Source organism: Melanaphis sacchari, unplaced genomic scaffold, assembly GCF_002803265.2.
Source record: "Melanaphis sacchari strain LSU unplaced genomic scaffold, SCAv2.0 Contig27_pilon_pilon, whole genome shotgun sequence".
Taxonomy (NCBI): Eukaryota; Metazoa; Arthropoda; class Insecta; order Hemiptera; family Aphididae; genus Melanaphis; species Melanaphis sacchari.
The window spans coordinates 3,011,589-3,032,386 of record NW_020271152.1 but is presented as its reverse complement, the minus strand read 5'-3'; the positions used below and the strand labels follow the sequence as shown (position 1 = coordinate 3,032,386).

General features: G+C 21.3%; 2 protein-coding genes across 2 annotated transcripts in view; both read left to right on the top strand.

Moving 5' to 3' along the window:
* The first annotated feature begins 1,963 nt into the window (after positions 1-1,963).
* Positions 1,964-14,740, top strand: LOC112595484 (E3 ubiquitin-protein ligase RNF123-like). The gene is made up of 15 exons (XM_025340719.1): positions 1,964-2,019; positions 4,637-4,836; positions 4,909-5,045; positions 5,408-5,675; positions 8,085-8,320; positions 8,406-8,516; positions 8,578-8,830; positions 8,891-9,053; positions 9,200-9,393; positions 9,457-9,596; positions 9,687-9,863; positions 9,927-10,089; positions 10,584-10,730; positions 11,464-11,644; positions 14,526-14,740. The coding sequence occupies exons 2-15, from the start codon at positions 4,677-4,679 to the stop codon at positions 14,659-14,661; spliced, it is 2,466 nt and encodes an 821-aa protein (XP_025196504.1). The 5' UTR covers positions 1,964-2,019; positions 4,637-4,676; the 3' UTR covers positions 14,662-14,740.
* An 838-nt stretch (positions 14,741-15,578) lies between these two features.
* Positions 15,579-20,798, top strand: part of LOC112595489 — a 22,727-nt gene continuing 17,507 nt past the window's right edge. The window contains exon 1 of the mRNA XM_025340727.1: positions 15,579-15,747. Within this exon, the coding sequence (XP_025196512.1) occupies positions 15,579-15,747 (169 nt within the window). The remainder of the gene's footprint in view (positions 15,748-20,798) is intronic.

Here is a 20,798-nt window from a genome sequence, read left to right as displayed (position 1 = left end):
CTTAAATGAGAAAATAATCCAAGTATATACTCGTACTTATATCGGTTAAATTGTTTTTTTGATAATTATACTAATTCCTTGGTATTTAACAATGTTATAATTTTTAGAAATTTATTTGTTTTTTTTCAATTTTAATTTTTTTAATACTTGTAAATAGCTTAATAAGTGAAATGCATAAAAATATCAATGTTCAAACACAGATAATATTTTATTGCCTTTAAGTTTGATAATAATTCAGTGCACTATTTTAATATTGAAGTTAATAACATAACATTAGTTCTGATAATTTTGAATTTACTATATTTTACTTAATTAGATATACATATATAGATGTATTCATGATACATTTTTTACTTAGAAATTGTATAGATACAAGTTTAATATAAATCATATATAAACATTTGTACACCGAATTCAAAAAAAAAAAAAAATTAAGCCACAAATATGCCTTTTAAATTTGTATTAACTATATACTTGTAGAAAAGTAGTATATAAAAAATATTTATATTTTTTTAGTAATGGTCAATCACTTGGTGTAATATTTGAAGAGTTATTAAACAAAGATGACTTGACGTATTTTCCTGCATTAACTCTTTCCAATGAAGAAAATGTGGTTGTTAATTTGGGTGAAAGACCATTTAAATTTCCAGTATTGAGTTCAAAACCTATAATTACTAGCCCGATAGCTTTAATAAATTATTTTGGACGTCTTGCGAAAAATATTAATTCTTTAATCGAAAGCCAAATCAGTTTAAATAAAACTAACGTGAGTTTTATATTTCTATAATCAAATTTGTTTTTAAAACTTTATTGACTATATTTCAGACGAAAAATAATTTGAAACACTACGATAAAATAAGAATCAATAATATTATAAAAAATATATTATTTCATCGATTTGAGCACTTATTAAAAAATCAATTTGTTGTAGATAGCTGTTTTATATTATTTTTAAAAAATTTAAACAAAAAAAGTCCTCAAAAGCTTATTGTTCTTCTTGAATTGATGTGGGAAAGTATACCTGTAAGTTATATTTTAACGTGATAAATAATGTATAAGGAACATAATAAATATCATAGGATTAATAAATTTATTTTACATGTCATAATATTAAATATTATGCAGCTAATAATTTGTTGATTATCAATATACTTACTATAAATAATACAAGTACAGTTAAAATCCGAGAATGGCATTGGTTTCTATGTTTTGTTTTTGTTTTTTGTCTATTATAACCTTTTAGAGCAGTAAAAATACTATAACTTTAGATTTTAGGATGATTTCTGGTAGTTAAATTGTTGTAAATCACAATTAATAATTTCACTCGATTTAAGGTTAAATTTAAACTTAAGGAAATTACGTTTTGTTTTAAATTAAAATCTGTATTCACAAATAGATACCTATTTATACAAATTATAATGATAGTACAAAAAAAATGTATTCTTAGTATGTTATTTGTATTTATTTATACTTACAGTTTTACTGCTTTCAAATTTTTTTTTGAAATATACATACTTGTGCAAGATTTTGTAAGAATAGTCTCTAAATAATTTAATCTTAAGTTGTTGGTATAGGATATACTATCGTTTATTTATTATTTTGGATTTTTTACTACTTTGAACACATTTTAAATAACACAGTATTTACGGTTCTCAAGAAAATTTTTTTTCTCTTTAGTCTATATTTTTTTATTATTTTATATTTAATAATGCTTGTATAACATTAATTAAAGAATAATATGACGTGTTTATTAATTTATTTTGTTGTATAGTTAATACCTTATAAGTTCAACTAATTAAAATGTACAGTTATCATAAGTTTTCCAATTGTCTAGAAATATAGAATGGTTTCCATCATGAATTATTTAATATTTTGTTTACTTTGTGAATTTAAATGTACGTGGAGAAATCAATTTGACATATCTTATCAGTCAGCGGTACTCAAACTTTTAACTGCAATTTGTCAAGAAACCAATACTAGAAAAGAGAATATTGTAAATATTTTTTTCGACAAGATTAAGTACGTAATATTATTTTAAATAGGATAATATTATACTTTTCATGCTTTTTAAAGTTATATGACTAAACGTAAAATTACATTAGATACCATGTTTAGTTATTTTATAAAATTCTTTCTAATATCTTAAGTAGAATGATACATTACATAATGTTATGCTTGAGATTTGTTAATTATAGAAGAACCAAGGAAAATAGTTTAATTTAAAATTAATGTGTAATGTATGCAATATTATTATACTATAGATTATATAAGTGCATCGTATCATCGTTGATAATGCTTGATTTATTAATTATAGACAAATGTGTTAGATAAAATATTTTAGCAGCAATTTAATTTGTTTTTAGCCTGGTTTTAGATTTTATCAACATAAAATATTAAACTTCTAACATAGGAAAACGTTAATACATTTTTTTTACATATTATTACCATTTAATATATCTAAAATTCCGTTTAAAATCAAATAAAACGTTAGCAAAAAGAGAAATATAATTATAACAAAAATACAAAAATAAATTAAAATAACACGGTTTAATCTTAAGAACTCAAATTTTAATAGTACAATATTAAAGACAATCTAATCAAAATTTGATGCATTATTAGTATTCTTATTTTAATTGCTTTGAGTTGAAGAAAATATAAAAAAATTCTAGATAAACGATGAATGTGATTAAAATCTGAAATCTGGTTTCTATTTATAGTTATAATTACTGTGAATAAATTGCATGTATTTATATTTAACAATTATAGTAGTAATTCGTAGTTTTATTCTAGTTATTATTGGTTGTATTTGTATATAAAACGAAAGTAAACTATAGTATTCTCAGTACTACAAGGCTCAGTTTTTTTATTGAAATAAATAAATAATTAACACAAAATAATAATGTTGTAAATTATTACGTAATACCGTAATAATAAAATATGTATAGTTTATGCTACGTAAATTGGTTTAGTGCCAAGAAAATATATTATATAGATAAATAAAAAAAATTTAGTAAAATAATATTATTAATTGTGACTTTTTTTGTAAACTTAATAAGATATTACAGCTTAAAAATACATGAAATATAAAAGTCATATATATTATATATTCATAAAATTGTTTATCTAGAATTACATTAGTTAAATTAGGCCTAAACATTGCTGTTAACAATCTTGATTAAGATTCAACAATTTATGCATATTATTATACATACAATTTACCTAAATTAGATTGAATATAGTGTAAATACTACGCGTATTAAATCCTCCCTTCCATGTTGAACAATTATCATTAAATCTTTCCCAATATTAATGTAATGCTTGTATTGTCAATACGATATTAAATTTTTAATTTTAATGTAATTCCGATAAATAAAAATTATTATTATATCTTACAAAAATTTGAAAATAAATTATTAAGATTAAAAAACTATTCTTTTGCTATAAGAAGATTTTTTTAAATTATGTGCCCAACTATATTTATGCAGCCCTACTATCTCCCTCAATCATAATGCTCTATTATCTCCAAATATTTCCTGACATTTTGAAATTTGATTTTAAACTTCTGTATATTAATTTTTAGACCTCATAAAAAGGCTTAGAGATAATTGGATAACATGGGAAAATGGCTGCGCGAATAGAAGTTATTTGTAAAATTAATGATAATAATTAATTCGAATATATAGTTTAGAACGAATAAACGAATTTAGTTTTCGTTTTTTTATTCATAAAATATTCAATTATAATTTATAACATAGATACACTAAAATGTGCAAGTAGGTATTACTTTATTAATAGGTACAAATATTATATTTACAATATAACATATTTTAATTATTATAATTTTTTTATCATCTAAGAGTTTAGTTATACTTAACAATTTATAATTTAATAACAAAAAATTATAATGAAACGAATTCAAAACTAAAATAAATGATAAGAAGTTAAACTTCGTGTTTTAAAATATATTATACCTATTTTTTTTAGTATGCTACTGCTTCAGCGTTGAGCACAAAATAATGTCTTGATAGTTCATTGGTTATTATTGTTCTGTGTAATAAATATAGATAACTATTTACTGTCATGAATAATGATAAAAATATGTACTTCTTTCTAAGATTAGAGTACCAACGTCTATTTTTAACTTATAATCTGTTTTTATTTATCAAATAGTTCTTTGTTCTGAATAAAGTGAACTATTTTAATTTCAGATAGGTAGATAAATTAAGTATAACATGTTAAATTATTAAATTAACAAATTTTTTAGTTAAATTAAATTCTAATTATTATGTATATTATTTTAATTTCTGATGTTCGATTCAGTGGCGTTTGATAATACAATATATAACCATTATATTGTATTTTATCTATTTATAGTTTATACTTTAATAAATATAAAATTAAGATCTCTGTTTATTTAAAGTTATTTTAATAAAATATATACCTATCTATACATTTCAATATTGTTTGAATTTGAAAAACTTGGACATATTATTGAAGACTAATATTACCATTATAGGTCAATGTCCATTTTAGTAAAAAAAATATTATAATAGTTTAGCATAAAATATTATTCTCACATTTTGTAATAGTAATTAGGTATATATAATATGCATTAAAAAAATAATTCATTTTATAGATTCGCTCACTTCTTACACATTATTTCTCCATCTGACGAAATGCTTGAAAAAATGATACCACGAGTATATTGGAGTATAGAAAATGAAGATTTGGCGGAAGATATGGGAAATAAGCTAATAAAAAACTTTCCTAAGGATTATAAGAAATCTAAATCAGCTTACAATGAAGCGAGTGAAAAAATCAAAAAATTATTGAACCGTAATTTATTGCTCTCATTTTTAAGCCATATTAAATATAATTCATTAAATTGAATTATTATTTATCAAACAGAATTAGAAAAACTTCAAATAATATTTCTTAAAACCTTATTAAACGACAATGATCAAACTGACACAATAGTGAGCTCAAGAGTCTTATTTTGTAGACGATTTCAAAGTTTTATTCAAGAAAACATGATTTCTTGGAGGGTAAATATTAATATTTATGTTATTATTTTTTTAAATTTTATTAAATTTTACTAGATTTATCAATATTTTAATATTTTCAATATTTAAAAGTTCAAACAAAATGTTATTGATTTAGCTAATTATAACTAACAATAATATTAGTTTTACAATATTTACGAAAAAGGTTTTTATTTTTACTGGAATACAAATTACATACAATATTTAGTGTGCCTAAAATATAATTATGATTGAAATCCTATTTTAGAATTATTGCTCTACAGAGTTTAAAGTTAGTTTTATACGTACTTTATAACGTATGATTGCAAACATTGTAATTTAAATGTTTTAAATAGTATTATTAAAAATTTTCTTGTATTTTCTAGAATGATCCTATTTTAAAACTGCCGGGTCCGGTATTGTTGAGTACATTTTTTCGTTTATCATTTTTATTACGTGAACTATTGAGTGAAGAACTAGTAGACTTTAATAACTTAAGAATACACCCAAATATTTTTTATTTGGAAAACTACAACTTTTTTGGAATCGAACGAATAGGAGGCACATTTTCATATTTGAAAAATAGATATAACGAACTTATCAAACAGAAACTGGGACCTCCGTTTGACAGCCGAAATGATGATAATAACGATAGTAATATTTTTACAAGTGATGTATTTAATTATAGTAAGACAACTTATGATGGCAGTGATATATTTTTGGTATTAATAGGTATTCTGTCTTTTATATTTATTGGCTTTGATTCGATTATATTTAAGTACAAATATTTAATATTTTCTTTATATTAATTATATGAATGTTTGAATTTTAAAGTGTTAATCAAATACGTATAAGAAAAATCGTGTGCAATGAATAGTAGTCAACTGTTTTGTATTTGTACGTTAAATAGAAAGATGATGTGAGTAAGCTCAATATTTTTTAGAGCAAGACACTATTCGTCCAAAAATGACCTTTCGCTTATCTCTCAAATATTTTAAAACTATTTTCCCTTTTCACCCAAAAAAAGTATAGCATTTTTTGATCACATTTTTATTATACACTGCACTTTGGTAAACAATTACTTTAAATTATCTATGTCCATTATAAATATATGTCTACAATGATCCGTTCAATATCTTATAAAGATAATATCGCCATAATGACATTTATAAAACAATAATAACTTTGAATCGACAAGTAAAAAATACGGCTCTACCCGTTGGAGATATGTTACGAAAACTTGTAGTGCACTAATATACTCAAACAAGAATGATTTTTTGTTTCAATAACTGGAGAATATAATCACGACTCTTATGATCTAACAAATATTGATCGCCAAAATTATAAATGTAGGATATAAACATAAAGCTTTAGAATATATGTAAATATAACCGAAAAAAGTAAATATATAAGACATTTCTCACAATTACCACGCAGCGTAAACCAAATTTACTGTATCTGATATTAATAGACTGAGAAAAAACATATAAAGCTCGTTAAAGTGTCTTTCCTCCTAATCCTATTAAAATTAAGGGCATTTACTTATTGATATGGAAAAAATAGTCACTACTAGAGAAATAATTTACACAATAAATAATAAAGCATTTCTTACAGTGCGTATTATAAAAATGTGGTCAAAAATTGCTATAATATTCTTGGGCGTAAAGAGTCCCGTTCATTTTTTATTATACATTTGAAAAAAAATTTGATGACTTATGACTTTATTGTATTATGAATTATTGTATTTAATAAACAATTAATTCCAAGTGTCAGAGTTGAGCTTATATAATATCAGTAATTTAAAATTTAAAATGCATCATTGTTGAAAATTTTGAATCAAGCTGTAAATTATAGTCGTTAAAAGCTTTTTTTTTAGTTTTTATCATATATTTTACAGGAAAGAAAATTTTTTTATGATTTCTTTACCCCGAAGAATTTTTTTAACAAATAAAATTCATAGTATACTTCATAAGAAATTATATTATTGTCATTACCTTTATATTTTTAGACGTATTTTGCTTAAAATTTAATAGATTATTATTTTAGTAAATTACATACTTTCTATAGAAAAAAAAAATAATAAGGAAATAAAGTCTATATGCCATTAGTGTATTTTAAAATTGAAAGTGCTAATTTTATTAAATTACTATGTTTTACTTGCGTTATATTTTTATTTCAAATTTTAATATTTTATATAAAAAGTATTGTTTTTATAGAAATGTATATTTTTTGTTGTTGTTGATGTTTTTACATCAAAAACTTAAAAAATCATAAAACATAATTGGTTAATATTCTCAGTTATTTTTTCTGATAAAAAGTTGGAAAAGTTGAAACTAATTTTAATACTTTTATAAAAATTTACAATCGGTAAAAAAAATATGCATTTTACCTTTTTTATTGTAAACTGGGTCACACAATGGTTTAGTTTATCTGTTTGTGTAGTTCGAAAATGTACATGATATACCTAATGTGCGAGGTTTGAAACGGATACTTGTACACCGTACAATAAAATGGTATGAAAACTGAGTAATTTGATTTTCATTTTATATTGGGTATTCAAAGGAGGTAAAAAAAAGGGTGTACGCAAATCATGTAGAACTACACTAAACATTATTCTAGGAAAATAAAACAATAGTGTTAAACTGTTAAAATAATATTTAAGAAAATAAAGTGACTGCAAAATTTTCCAATTTTAAGCAACACGCATAATATTACCTTTATACAGTTTATACAATTTAGTAGTTTTAATTTGTTGCACTACATTTTACTATAGTGTTAATTAGTATTATTATACATTTATAAATTATCAGAATCAAACAATAATATTTGAATGTTTTATGCACATGTAAAATAATAATAATTTCATATTATTATGCCAGTTTCATGTTCAATATTATTCAATTATATTGTATTGTTATATTATCTCGCAATTAAACGTCAACTTTGCGTGAAATATTAATTAAGAGCAACGTTAAAATATTCAAAGGGATATTGATTCAATATTTTATGATTTACTTATCTACCTATGGTTATAGTACCTAGTGTTATATGATTTTGTTCAAGCTGACATAGAGGATGAAATGATAGAGATAAATTCGGCGGCTGGTTTGATTACTGTTTTAACAAGAATAATTAGGAATACAGAAGACAGAAATGCAAACACTCATATCGCCGATGCTGTTATGAATAGAATATTGTCATTTGATCATTTACCTACTGACAAAATACATGTATTTTCTGTGCTGCTAAATAGTATAATTTGTTTATACCGCATAGCTTGTCATAGACAATTAATTGAAGTAAGAAAATATAACACAATCATTTTAAGACATTTAACAAGTATTTAACATATTACAGTTTTTTTTTTAAATATAATATTCTTAGTATGTATCTTTCAAAGAAAGATTAGCTGAACTATCTATAGATTATGCAATAGTAGATTATGAATTAAAAACTTCCAGTGAAAGCAGAGACGTTTTAGAACTTGCCCTTAAGGTATTTTTTTTATATTTAAAATTTGATACATTGAAAATAAATTATGTGCATATATTTCCAGGACATCGAAAAAAAAGTATGTTTATCTATGAGACATATAGCTTGGTTGAAGAGTTTGATATTTGTAGCCACAAATGAACAAATTTTAGAATGGATTCTCACCATCATTTCTCACACTTTGAAATATTGCTCTGATATAGAAGATGAATTGTTCAGATTTGTTCCAGACTTTTACATAGATAATCTGTTAGAGTTAGCTGTTATATTACCTGATTATACAAACATAACTCAGAAATTTGATGATATTATAGTTGGTAATATTACACTTTAGAATAATTATTCATTAATATATTAAATATAAGTTTTAATTTTAGATAAAAAATGGTTGGCCACGTTAATTGCTGAAATAATACTAAACGTTTTTAATGACCAAAGAATAATCCATCCGAAAACAAAAGAAATAATAATCCAAGGAGTAACTTTATATTTAACTCACCCTAAATCAGTTGTTATTCTTCAAGAAGTTGCAGAAAAATCGTAAGACTTAATATTTAACAATAAAAAAAAATTAATCTGTTAAATGTTTTAAGGATTTTTTTTATTTTTTATAACTGGTTATTATTTATGATTTTTATGCAAATAAAAATATGATTAATATAATGGAAAAAACTATATTTTTTTAGACGATTTCGTGCGATTAAATCGATTTTTAAACCGATGGAACGAAAAATATGGATAAAAACTAATTTAATATTGATGTTAATTTGGTATGGTTCTGGATTTGCATTCCGTTATGTTCGACCCCCTCATTTAAAAAATAAACATGTCTCTACGCAAGGAGCACTTGAAGAAATTGTGTTTTCTAACATGGGCTCTGGTTATAGTTTTAGAACTTTCTTTTAATAGTTATAATTACTGTATTTTTTTTTTTTTTTTGTAGTACGACCACCTGCAACTGTGCTTCAAAATGACGTACGGACAATTATAGCTTATGACAAAGAAACAGCGTCTAATTTTATCAATAACTCATTAAATTATTTAAACTGGGCTTTTTCTGAGTTTATAAGTTTGTTCCAAGAAGTATGTACGATTATATTGATATTCATGTATTAAATTTGTTAGTTTCATTTTAAACATAAGTTTATTGTTTTCAATTTTACAATGTTATAGATAAAAGATATAGACGAAAACGATACTTTTATTTCTTCAGAAGAAGTGAATAAACTAAAAATGTGTGGTAAAAGTTTTATTTACACTGTAACTTTATTACGTGTTATTGAAATGATGATTCATTTTGATCGTAATATTATAATTGACCAAGAAGGATCACTTGGCAGAGTTTTTCAGGTTGCAAAGAATACTAGAATTTTTTTTTTTTTTAATATAATACATTTGTTTTGTGTTATTCAGTTAATATGTCAAATTCTTAATCGAATAAATGCCTCATCTTCTACGTTTAGTCGAGTTTTGGCATCATCTTTACCATACATGGAATGTGTACATAAGTTCACAATTCTTGTAGCAACAACTGGTGTTTTATTGTCTATGTTAGAAAGTGAAATAAATAAAAAGGGTAATTGAACAAATCTGATATATTATTACATATGACAAACGTTTACAATACATTTTTAAACAAAAATATAAAAAGTAAATAAAATGTATATATTTTACATTAAAACGATTTATAAAAATATAAAAATCTTTCTTTAAATTTAACATTTTTAATTATTGTTTTAAAATATCTATAATTGTATGTTGTAGATTGTAACATAATACATTTAAAAATTATTTACAGTAATTTATTCTATATTGATAACTGACTTAGGTATAGTTTGTGGATACATATTTAGATTTTAATTGTTTATTTAATATATTTTGTATAGTGTCTTATGATTGAGAGTGAAGTATGAAGATAGATAAAATAAGTGTATAATTGGTAAAAATATAAAAATTTTAATTTTAAAATAAAAACATCAATTTTTTAATTGCTCAATTGATTTAAAAATTAAAAAAAATCATAATTTAAATACTTCTTAAATATATAAATAACTGGTATAACTTTGTTAGTTTCAGAAGAAGAAAGACCAAGCAAGATCTCTAATATTCCAGAAATTACAGATGCTTTAATTTCAGATCCAAATTTTAATTTGTCATCATTGGATTTTATTATATTATCAGAAAATGAAAATGATGAACCATTTTCCTTGAATTTTTGTAAATTATATTTAAAATTTAAAATTTTTTTTTGATAATATTTAATATTAGAGTTATGATATAATATTATATATTTTTTCTAATGTTCTTTTAATCATATTTAAGTATCATCGTATTAATAATTAATTACTATAACTTCTAAATAAAATACATCGATTTAGCTTATTAATTTATCTTCAATCCTATATTCATATTACGTTTAATTAAAATTTAAATGTGTGATATTAATATTTGGAGAATTTGGACTTATACTTTTGAGGATTTAGACTAGATCATATTATACCGACTGTATTAAAAACTATAAAGGCTGAAAAAGAATACCTCAATTAATATTTCTAGAACCAGACATGAATTAAAATAAAAAATACATTTTAAAGAGTTTTAAATATTTGAAAAATTCTATAATTTTTACATCAATATTGTTTCGTTAACTAATTAAAAATAAAACTTATCCGGAAAATCTGTCTTTGTTTATACTATATATTTAAATAATTTTCTTTATAGTTGATACCTATACAATATTTCATTATAACATTTAAAAGTATAAACTAATGGAGTAATATAATACATTACTTCCATCACTCACCACTTTATAACAGTAAACCTTTGCAGGATACTCTATATAATCAATTAATTCAATTTAATTTATATTTATAGTTAAATATTCGTTAATTATGTTTTATAGCTACAATGCATATTTAATATAATTTTTAACATATTTCATCTTTACTAGATAAAACTTATATTAATAAGGAAGAATTTAAAAAAGTTGGTGATATGTATCAACATTTGGATTGGTACACGAAACGTCACAAATCTATGGCTTCTAGCATAAACGAGGAAGATTTATGTATAATTTGTTATTCAAATAAAAACAATGTAACTTTGATACCGTGTAAACACCAATGCTGCAAGTAAGCTCATATTTATAAAATCAACTTATAGTTATTATAATTTTAAAAAGTTTCAAAATAAGTATTCAATCTCATTAGTTAAGTTATAACAATTATAAAGTATAGTGTATCAAAGTGAAAAATGTGTGGGCAAGATTTATTAAATGCATAAAAAGTCATCTGCTTAAATGCTTATTTATATAAATTAACGCCACGATGCAAAATTAGTTAGCGAAAATTCATAATATGCTTTAAAAATTTTACATTTTTACAAACTAAAAGGCGCATAATATGTCTCTGTGGGATACAATGAAACACTGGGGATTTGTATATTTAATGTAGTATTTATCTTCTCTGTAGAGAGAGAAGGCGTTTTGGGAATCAAAGTTTCTTGAATAAAATTATATAATAACGCTAGTTACTTGCAGTACCACTAGTCAAATAATTGCGATAAATTAACTTAATGATAATACCCCGTTTTGAAAGGTACATTATACATAATTTTGTGTACAATATGAAAATGCAATTCTTTTGTATTCTAAATTTTATTATTATGAATCTATTCATATCATAATAATGTACTTATATTTTTAATTTATACGTTTTTATAAGAATTTTATTTTTTAAAGACATGTGTGATGAATATCTTACTAATTAGTTAAGTATACGTTTTTATTTATTATTTATTTAAATTTAAACTATCTATTATTATACTTATAATAAATATCGAAGGTGATTCATTAAACATGCTAATCCTTTTTTTCTAAAATGATACAGTTATTTAAAATATGATTTTTGGAATTTTTTAATATACATAGATAAAGATCATATTTTTAAATTCTTAAGATTCTTGTACTATTTATGGAGTATCCCGTTGAGAAATGAAATTTCAGTTTTTTAAATAAAAACTTCCGTTTTTATTGTAAATTATTACAATAAAATTGGTAGATTTTTTTTCTGAAAACCATGCTTCATCAAAATCAAAAACTACTCGTAAAAATTAGTCGATAATATGATAATGGATTTAAAAAACATAAGATTTATGGCAATTTCAAAATTTTAATAATTATTATTAATTTATAATACTTTTAATTTTCAAAAATAATTAAAAATATTAGATCCAATATTATTATATTTCAGATTCTGAGCGGAGCTATAAATGTATTGATTTTACAACGATATTTAATTTTTTTGTCTGTCATCATTTTTTTGGACAGTAAAAATACTTAGATTTTTAATTTTAATTGTGGTTTCTAATAGAAAATTAGAAATAGTTGATATTTTGGTGTCAAAACTACAAATTTTCATGTACTTTTTCTGAAAGTTGAGAAAACTAAAAACAAAATTAAAGAAAAACAGGAATATCTTTGTTTTTTGATTTAATTATTATTAAAATTATTATTACTATCAAATGTTTATATTATCATTTTCTATACTTGTATGGTGTATATTTTAAAATATTTTGACATTATTTTAGCTATTTAAAGACAATTGAAATTCTTATTTTTATATTTTATCAACATTTTTGAAAGTTTAGTACAAGTTTCCACATAACTTTTTCATATATTTGTTTAAAAATTATAAAAATACATAGACAAAATTTTTTTTTAAAGTATTGTAAGTTCAAACTTTCAAAAAATTGACCAAAATAACAAAAATTGACAAACCATAAATATTTTTTAGCAAAAATGAATTAAATCTTTAATGTTTATAGCTAAGGTATGAAAATTTAATAAAATGTAACTCATAAATAAATAAAATAATAAACTCATAAATAATTCATACTGTAATTAAAAAATCTAAGAAAGTAAGAAAATAAACAAACACAATTATGTTTAATACATATTTGTAGTTTAAATTTGGACGAAATTATAAATTTAACAAAAAATAACGATGTTAAATTTTTTTATAGTAATTCAAAAATATTATTTACGGAAACTTAAAGCTTTTATGCATATTTTTTGTATGAATTTTACTATATGTAATGTAATTTTCAAAATAAGTATAGATTAATTTTAATTTATTGCCTATATATTCTTATACAGTATCACAATATTTACAGTAAAGTATTACTTATCCTTAATTTAATAATTACAATAATTAAAAACTAATAATTTAATAAATATAATTTTCGGAAAAAATTAAATTAACCTATTGCGATACTAAACACATCATATGACTCAATGACATAATGACTTTTATAACTATATCAATAAAAAATATTCTGATATATTATATTGATTGATGTACGAGTAAGCTGACAAATTATTTCCGTTTAGAGCTATTTTTCATTTACAATGATCATCAATAAATTCAAATTTAACACACCTATAACAACAATGATCTACTCAACACTTGATACACAACAGAACGGTATTAAATTGTTTACCTTTTATAAAATTTATTTTATATTTTTGTAGGATAATTTTTAAGGATTATTATCCTTATTTTAAATATTTTAATAATTAAAAATCTAACATTATTTAAACTTTGAATTAAGTACATAAAAAATGTCAAAATATTCATCGAATAATTTACTATAAAAAATCGATATTATCATTTGAAAAATATAAGTTTGTATCACTACAAAATATTCCTTAATTAGTACAAAAATTTTAAAATATAGTCTTTAATTATATATTTATAACTCCAAAAATATTTGAGTAAATAAGTTATTGAAAGAAAAATATGAGTGAGCATACTTGGTGAATTACGCTATACATAAAAATGTTATATAATAATATGTATTTACGTTACTTTTTTCTCCTAAAATATAGGTACTCACAACTGAGTATTTTTTTATTATTGATAGAAAATATGTAAATAAAAACTAGAATAATCATTATTTTATCATGTATTTTAATTTTAAAATATTGATACAAATCATATTTATTTATTTCAGGTTGTGTATAAATCATCACGTACTTTATTCACGTGTTTGTTTTTACTGTAAGGGAAGAATTGAATCAGTGGTAGATACTAATAATTTGTCAACTATAATACATGATTTTGGAACTGAGCCCCCACCATTATTGTGACCAGATTGATAGCACAACAATCTAATCTCATCAATATTTAAAATGTATAATATTTGTTGTTAAATACAAAATTGAAAATAGCCATTACTATTAAATTAAATAAGTTAGGAAAAAAAGTCAAATTATCAAGGATAAAACCATTTAGCTGCTATTTGGAGGTGTTAATTTAAATAATTGCTGATAAAAAAAAAATAAATAAATAAAAAACAGTGAAAAACATTGAAAAACAAAGTATTAATTTATCAACCTTTGAAAATGTATAAAAACTCATCGAATTAATCTTTTCGATATTGCCAAATACATTATGTATTTTGAATATATATTTTAAAAAAAGTATAAAATACAAAATAAATAAAGAAATATTAGGCAAACAAGGTTAATACATTTTAATATAACTTTTACCAATTTTGGCAATACCAAGTTCTACTAAAAATAAAAATAAAAAAATATAATAATGTATTAATATTTGTAAACATCCGTGACTAATTATTGTAATATACTTACAATTATATCTTTTAGTTATAACCTTATAAGTATAGTATTGTACAACAAAATTTTACTTGTGTATTTTTGGTTAAATAATGCAAATTGAAACGACTATACAAATATCAACACTTTGTATTAAATACCTATATGGGTTACAAAAATATTTTAGTAAATAATTTTAAAATTTAAAATCATTATTTTACAAACTAAAATTTTAAATACCAAATATCTATATAGGTTTATTATTTACAAAATATTGTAATAATTATTTTAATTGTTAAATAAATTGTGTACATAAACCAACAAATAAAATTGCGTGAATATATTTGCACTTAATGGTTGTTAAAAGACTTTTATTATAACTGCAGACTTACAAATGAAAATGAAAGTGCAACGTATTAAAGAATAAAGTAGAAGTGGGAGGTATAAGAATGGGCTGTGTTTACTTGTTCAGTTTAGTGTTTCACAGACCCTTAGGTGAGAAGATTAAGTCATTCGTGTTCAAACGTTGCGTCATGAACGTCCTAATCCCACTGACTTTGTCGGTATTCTTGCTCAATCAAAATAATGCTTGGTTTATAAATCACAAAAATTCAGGAGGTAAGAAATTCTTATTTATTTATTTTATACTCAATTTTTTTTTTTTGCGAAATAATTGAAAATATTTAAATTATCAAGCTTTATATTTTGAAATTAAAGATAACCCTTATTTGTAAATTAGTGTTTTAAGATAATAAATGGCTTTTTTTTATTACAAACTTAATAAATTAATAAATTAATTTTAATTTCTATGACTTTTTTGTATAATATAAAGTATACACTGAATACTTGTGTAAATATTAAAATATTTTAAATAAATCTAAATTTTTAAAAAAATATTCAGGTATGTGATTTTTGCATAAAAATATTAAAATTTTTAAGATTTTAAATTAAAATGTATTTGGTAACAATATTTGTTTACTTTCTGCTAATTGTAATACTTTTTTTAAACCGAATAAATACATTTTTAGTTTTTTATGACGTATAAAAATTTGAAATTGCATAATTCATAAGTGTGTTTTTTTTTAGAAAATAATATATCTGTATTAAATATTCATAAAATGGAGACTTATGAATTTAAAACATAAACATTTATTGTATATACCATTATAATTGTATTTTAAAATTGAAAAGTTAGAACTCTGTAAATTATGTATATTTTAAAAATAAATTAATAATTTTACTTATAAACTTTTTGAAAAATATTTGCTATACTAAATGGATTATATACAAAGATTATATAAAATTTTAGCATTAAATAAATGAATACATTGCAATATTAAGTTATAAAAATACAATTTTTTTTACAAATAAGAATCATCTTTTATGAATGTAGGTAAACTATTAATATTTTCTGTAATATTTTATTTATATTTAATGAATTTTTGTAAATTATATACTCAACACCTATTTATGAGGATGGTCCTTAGATATTTATATTTATTATCATCTATAATTAAGTAGAATTCATGACCACATATTGTATGAATGTATGCATTGCCAATAATTAAAATAATAATAACTAAAAAATTGAAACAATAATTGGACATACTTAAAAAACGTGTATATTATTTCCATAGTAATACGATATTTTTAAAATTGTTATTTCTAACTCTAAAAAACATAAAATCAAAAAACCTCTTTTTAAAGAATTTATTTATTTTTTTTATTATAAAAAGTCTTAGTTATATTTTAATTTTATTAAGTAACTAACCTAATTTTTTTTTTAATACGTGATATTTTCAAATTTTATTATCATACACTTATTTTTAATGATTTTTGATGCAATTTTTCCTTTATAAATATTGGTTATTAGATCATCATTTTCTATTTGTAATTATTGCTTAAACTACCTACTTAGAAAATAAAGTAAAACATTGGTATTAAAGATGCAATATGAAGTTACACTTTTTTTTTCATTCAGAAATTATTATACATTTATTTGAATGTTTTAAATTAGTATTCAATCCAAACTATAATAATATAAAGAATTTTCATAAAGCTAAAATTAAAAAAAATTCTTGAAATATGAAATTCAAATAATATTAAATTTTGTTTTTGATGGTAAAATGTTTAAGTGCATATACATAAAATGGAACGAAATAAAATTATGAAAATGACAAAAAAAAAAAAAAAATTATATTACTTATGTTATACATATAACTTAAAGTTGATTGTCTAAAACAATTTTGTTTTCGAAAACTTTAATAAATGTATTTATATAGATATAGGTATATTACATATTGAATTTGTAATAAATGTTAAATATAAAATATTCTATTGAGAATACATATTATAGGTTACTAATAATCATTTATATTTATGTATATTTATTTTTTTCTTACTCATAAACCAATATATTTAACTACTTATATACATCTCAAAGCTATAATAATTTTATTTTTCTATTTTTAACAAGAAAAAAACCCAAATATTTTTAAAGTTTTATTTTATTATTTATTTTTATGTATTAATATTAAACTGGATGATAAATAGGAATGAAAAGAAAGCTAAAAAAATTTTGTATGAATAAAGAAAGCGGCTTTTTTCGAGGTAAAATTAAATTAAATTTTTTAATATTACGCATAATTTAATTTTTCTGATCAAAAACGTTTATTTATACCACGCGATCAGTTTCATGTTCATATTTATAGTATTTTTGAAAATTACTTAATATTAAAAGCATTAACTTTAAAGTTAATTAAAATTCAAAAAATTGATTTATTATTATTTATACTATTAGGTATTTTATTTAGATATATTATATATTTAGGATGAATATACTTTAATATTATAGAGTTTAATTTTTACGTGGTTTCTCTGGATATTGAGCTTTTGTATTTAATTTTCACCGTTATACTTGGATGTTTTAATAACTTTATTATAAATTATACAACTGTAAATTGTGTATAAAATATTTTTGTGCTAAGCTAACAAATAATAAGTTTTATTTGTAAAATAATTTCAAATATTCTCCTTTAAATAGTATTTTTTTGAGAAAATAATGAAAATTAACTTCGGTAAAGTTATCAAGAAGATAAAATTCGACATGTATTAGTTAAAAAAAAAATTAACGATGTTTAAATTGTTTTTATATATTAGTTGTTAATATTTTAAATGTAAAATTTCTTATCATGAAATTAAATTCAAGTTTCTATAGCATCAGTGAACAAAAAATGCTTTTAGACCCCTATCATTCGGAAATCGTGATAAATGATTCGTATATAATGTTTTTCCATTAAATTATTCTCCAACAAAATAGTGACCTATTGTTTTAAAATGTTAAGTTTACTTTGATACTAATAGCATGTAACAGATTGGAATCATTAAAAGCATTAAGGTAATTTTTACTGTATTGTATAAATCTGCTTATATAATTTTTTTGTTTAAATATTTGAAATCAGAAAATTTATGATATACTTTATAAAAATACCTTTTTTGACAATATTTATTTTATTTTAATGAAAAAATTTCTTTTAAAACATTTAATAAAATAAAATCAAAAAAAAAAACTGTTAGTCTAGGTTAAAAAGCAATTTCCCCCAAAATCTATCTATTATATTCAATTAAAAACCTCAGTGGGATAAATAAAAATATTTGAGACTATTAATTAATTAATACAATAAACATTAGAATTGAATGATTTTACTTTTCAACTAATTAAACTTTTTTTTGATTGAAATCTTTTAGTTTTTACATTAAATTACTTTAAAGTATTCTCTTAAGTCATTCTAAGTAAAATACATTTTTGGATTCATATTTATATACAGATTTTAAAATGTATGATGGGAATGAAATTATTATGTCTTTTGAAGAATAAAAATGTTAATTTATTGTTTTATACGATGATCTTTTCCCCCTGTAATATACATAACACTAAATATGAGTGACTATGTGGACTTTGGTTGTGTGGACCGTTTTACAAATTCTACCTTCTGAAACGTCTAGTAATTTGATTTTGGCTGATGATACGTACTTATTTCCACTCTTAAGTAATATTAAAACTGCCATTCCAAGATAATAAATGAAGAGCAACAATTTTTTTTCTTTTATTTAAAAAGAAAACATCAGTGAAAACCTTTCATGGTATTTCAGAACCTTAAGTATTTATACTGGATAGTATAAATAAACACGATTCAAAAAATATGTAATCACTTAAAAATATATTTTAGTTTTTGATGTACAACGTAGTAACTTTTTATGTTTAAAATTATGATATTTTTGTATTGATTTATAGTGAGTGTTGTGTAAAAACGTAAATGTCAGCTACAAAAGTTTCTCGTAGACCTATTTTTTAAATTGGATGATACTCAAAACAAGCGTTTTTTGAAATAACTATAACATTTGTATTATTTTCCAATCATTTTTTTTTTTTAAATAAATTTTTAAATTAAAAAAAAAAAGAATGAAATATTAAAGTAAGCATAGGTACTTTATGTGTTAGATACGTCATTGTAATAGATGAATTAAATAGAAAATTTGACAAAAAATTATACCAATATTACCATCGTTTGACATATTTTTTATTGTTTTATATAGTTTTCATTAATAGATATATATATATTATAAAAATAAAGTTTTATAACATCATATAATATATCAAGTGAATTTTTAAAATACTATAACATGAGTTTTCATTACATACAATTTTAATGTAAGCATTTTGTAAAAATTTAAATTCTTAAGAACTGTTGTTACTCGTTTATTAAGACATACGTTAAAGTAAAACGTTGTTAAAAATTATTTTATAAAATAGTTTACTGTGTTTTATATTTTATTTCTCAGGAAAATATAATTTGTCGGGGGGAATCATAAAATAATTGCTAGAACGAATTATATCTTAGATATTATAAGATTGAACAATGATGTTGGTAATCCATTTAAATTCAATGTTTTTTTTTTGCTAAATTTAAGTTTAAAAAAAAAAAAATAGGAAAGTAAGTTATCGTGTTACATAGGTGTAAGTGTACCTCGTTATTGAGTATATCACAGAAATGGATATGTTAAATTTGAATTTAACAATAAATCATTGTGAATAAAAAACAATTTTGTGTAGAGGAGATGGTCTGTGAACCTAGATTATTAAGTATACATTTTATTACATATTTATAATGCCATAATATAGTAATTTATTTAACTATTAGTAATATATAGTAAGTTGAATAAGTTTCGTCGAAAACGCTTAATATTAATCTATTATTTCGAAGATTTTATTATATATTGTGAAATATAATAATATACATAAAATTCTATGAATAATATTTTTGAATTATAACAAAATAACTAAATTTGTTATTCTTTGTTTAAAAATTTATCTTCAAATGACTGTAAAAAAAAGTATGTTTAAATATTTTTTTAGATTTTTTTGATTAGTTAGAACCATTTATAAAGAATATTGTATTACAATTTTAAGCGTTAATACTATTAAAATTAAAAATATATAAATTCTTAATTATAAAATAATTTACAAATTGTTTTTATCTTGAAATATATGATTTTGTTTAAATTTTTAAGTATTTATAAAAAATTGCGCAAAAATATATTTTTAATTTGCCATAAGAACAATTTACGAGAAATTTAAAATTATATTTTCAATCCACTTAAAAAAAAAA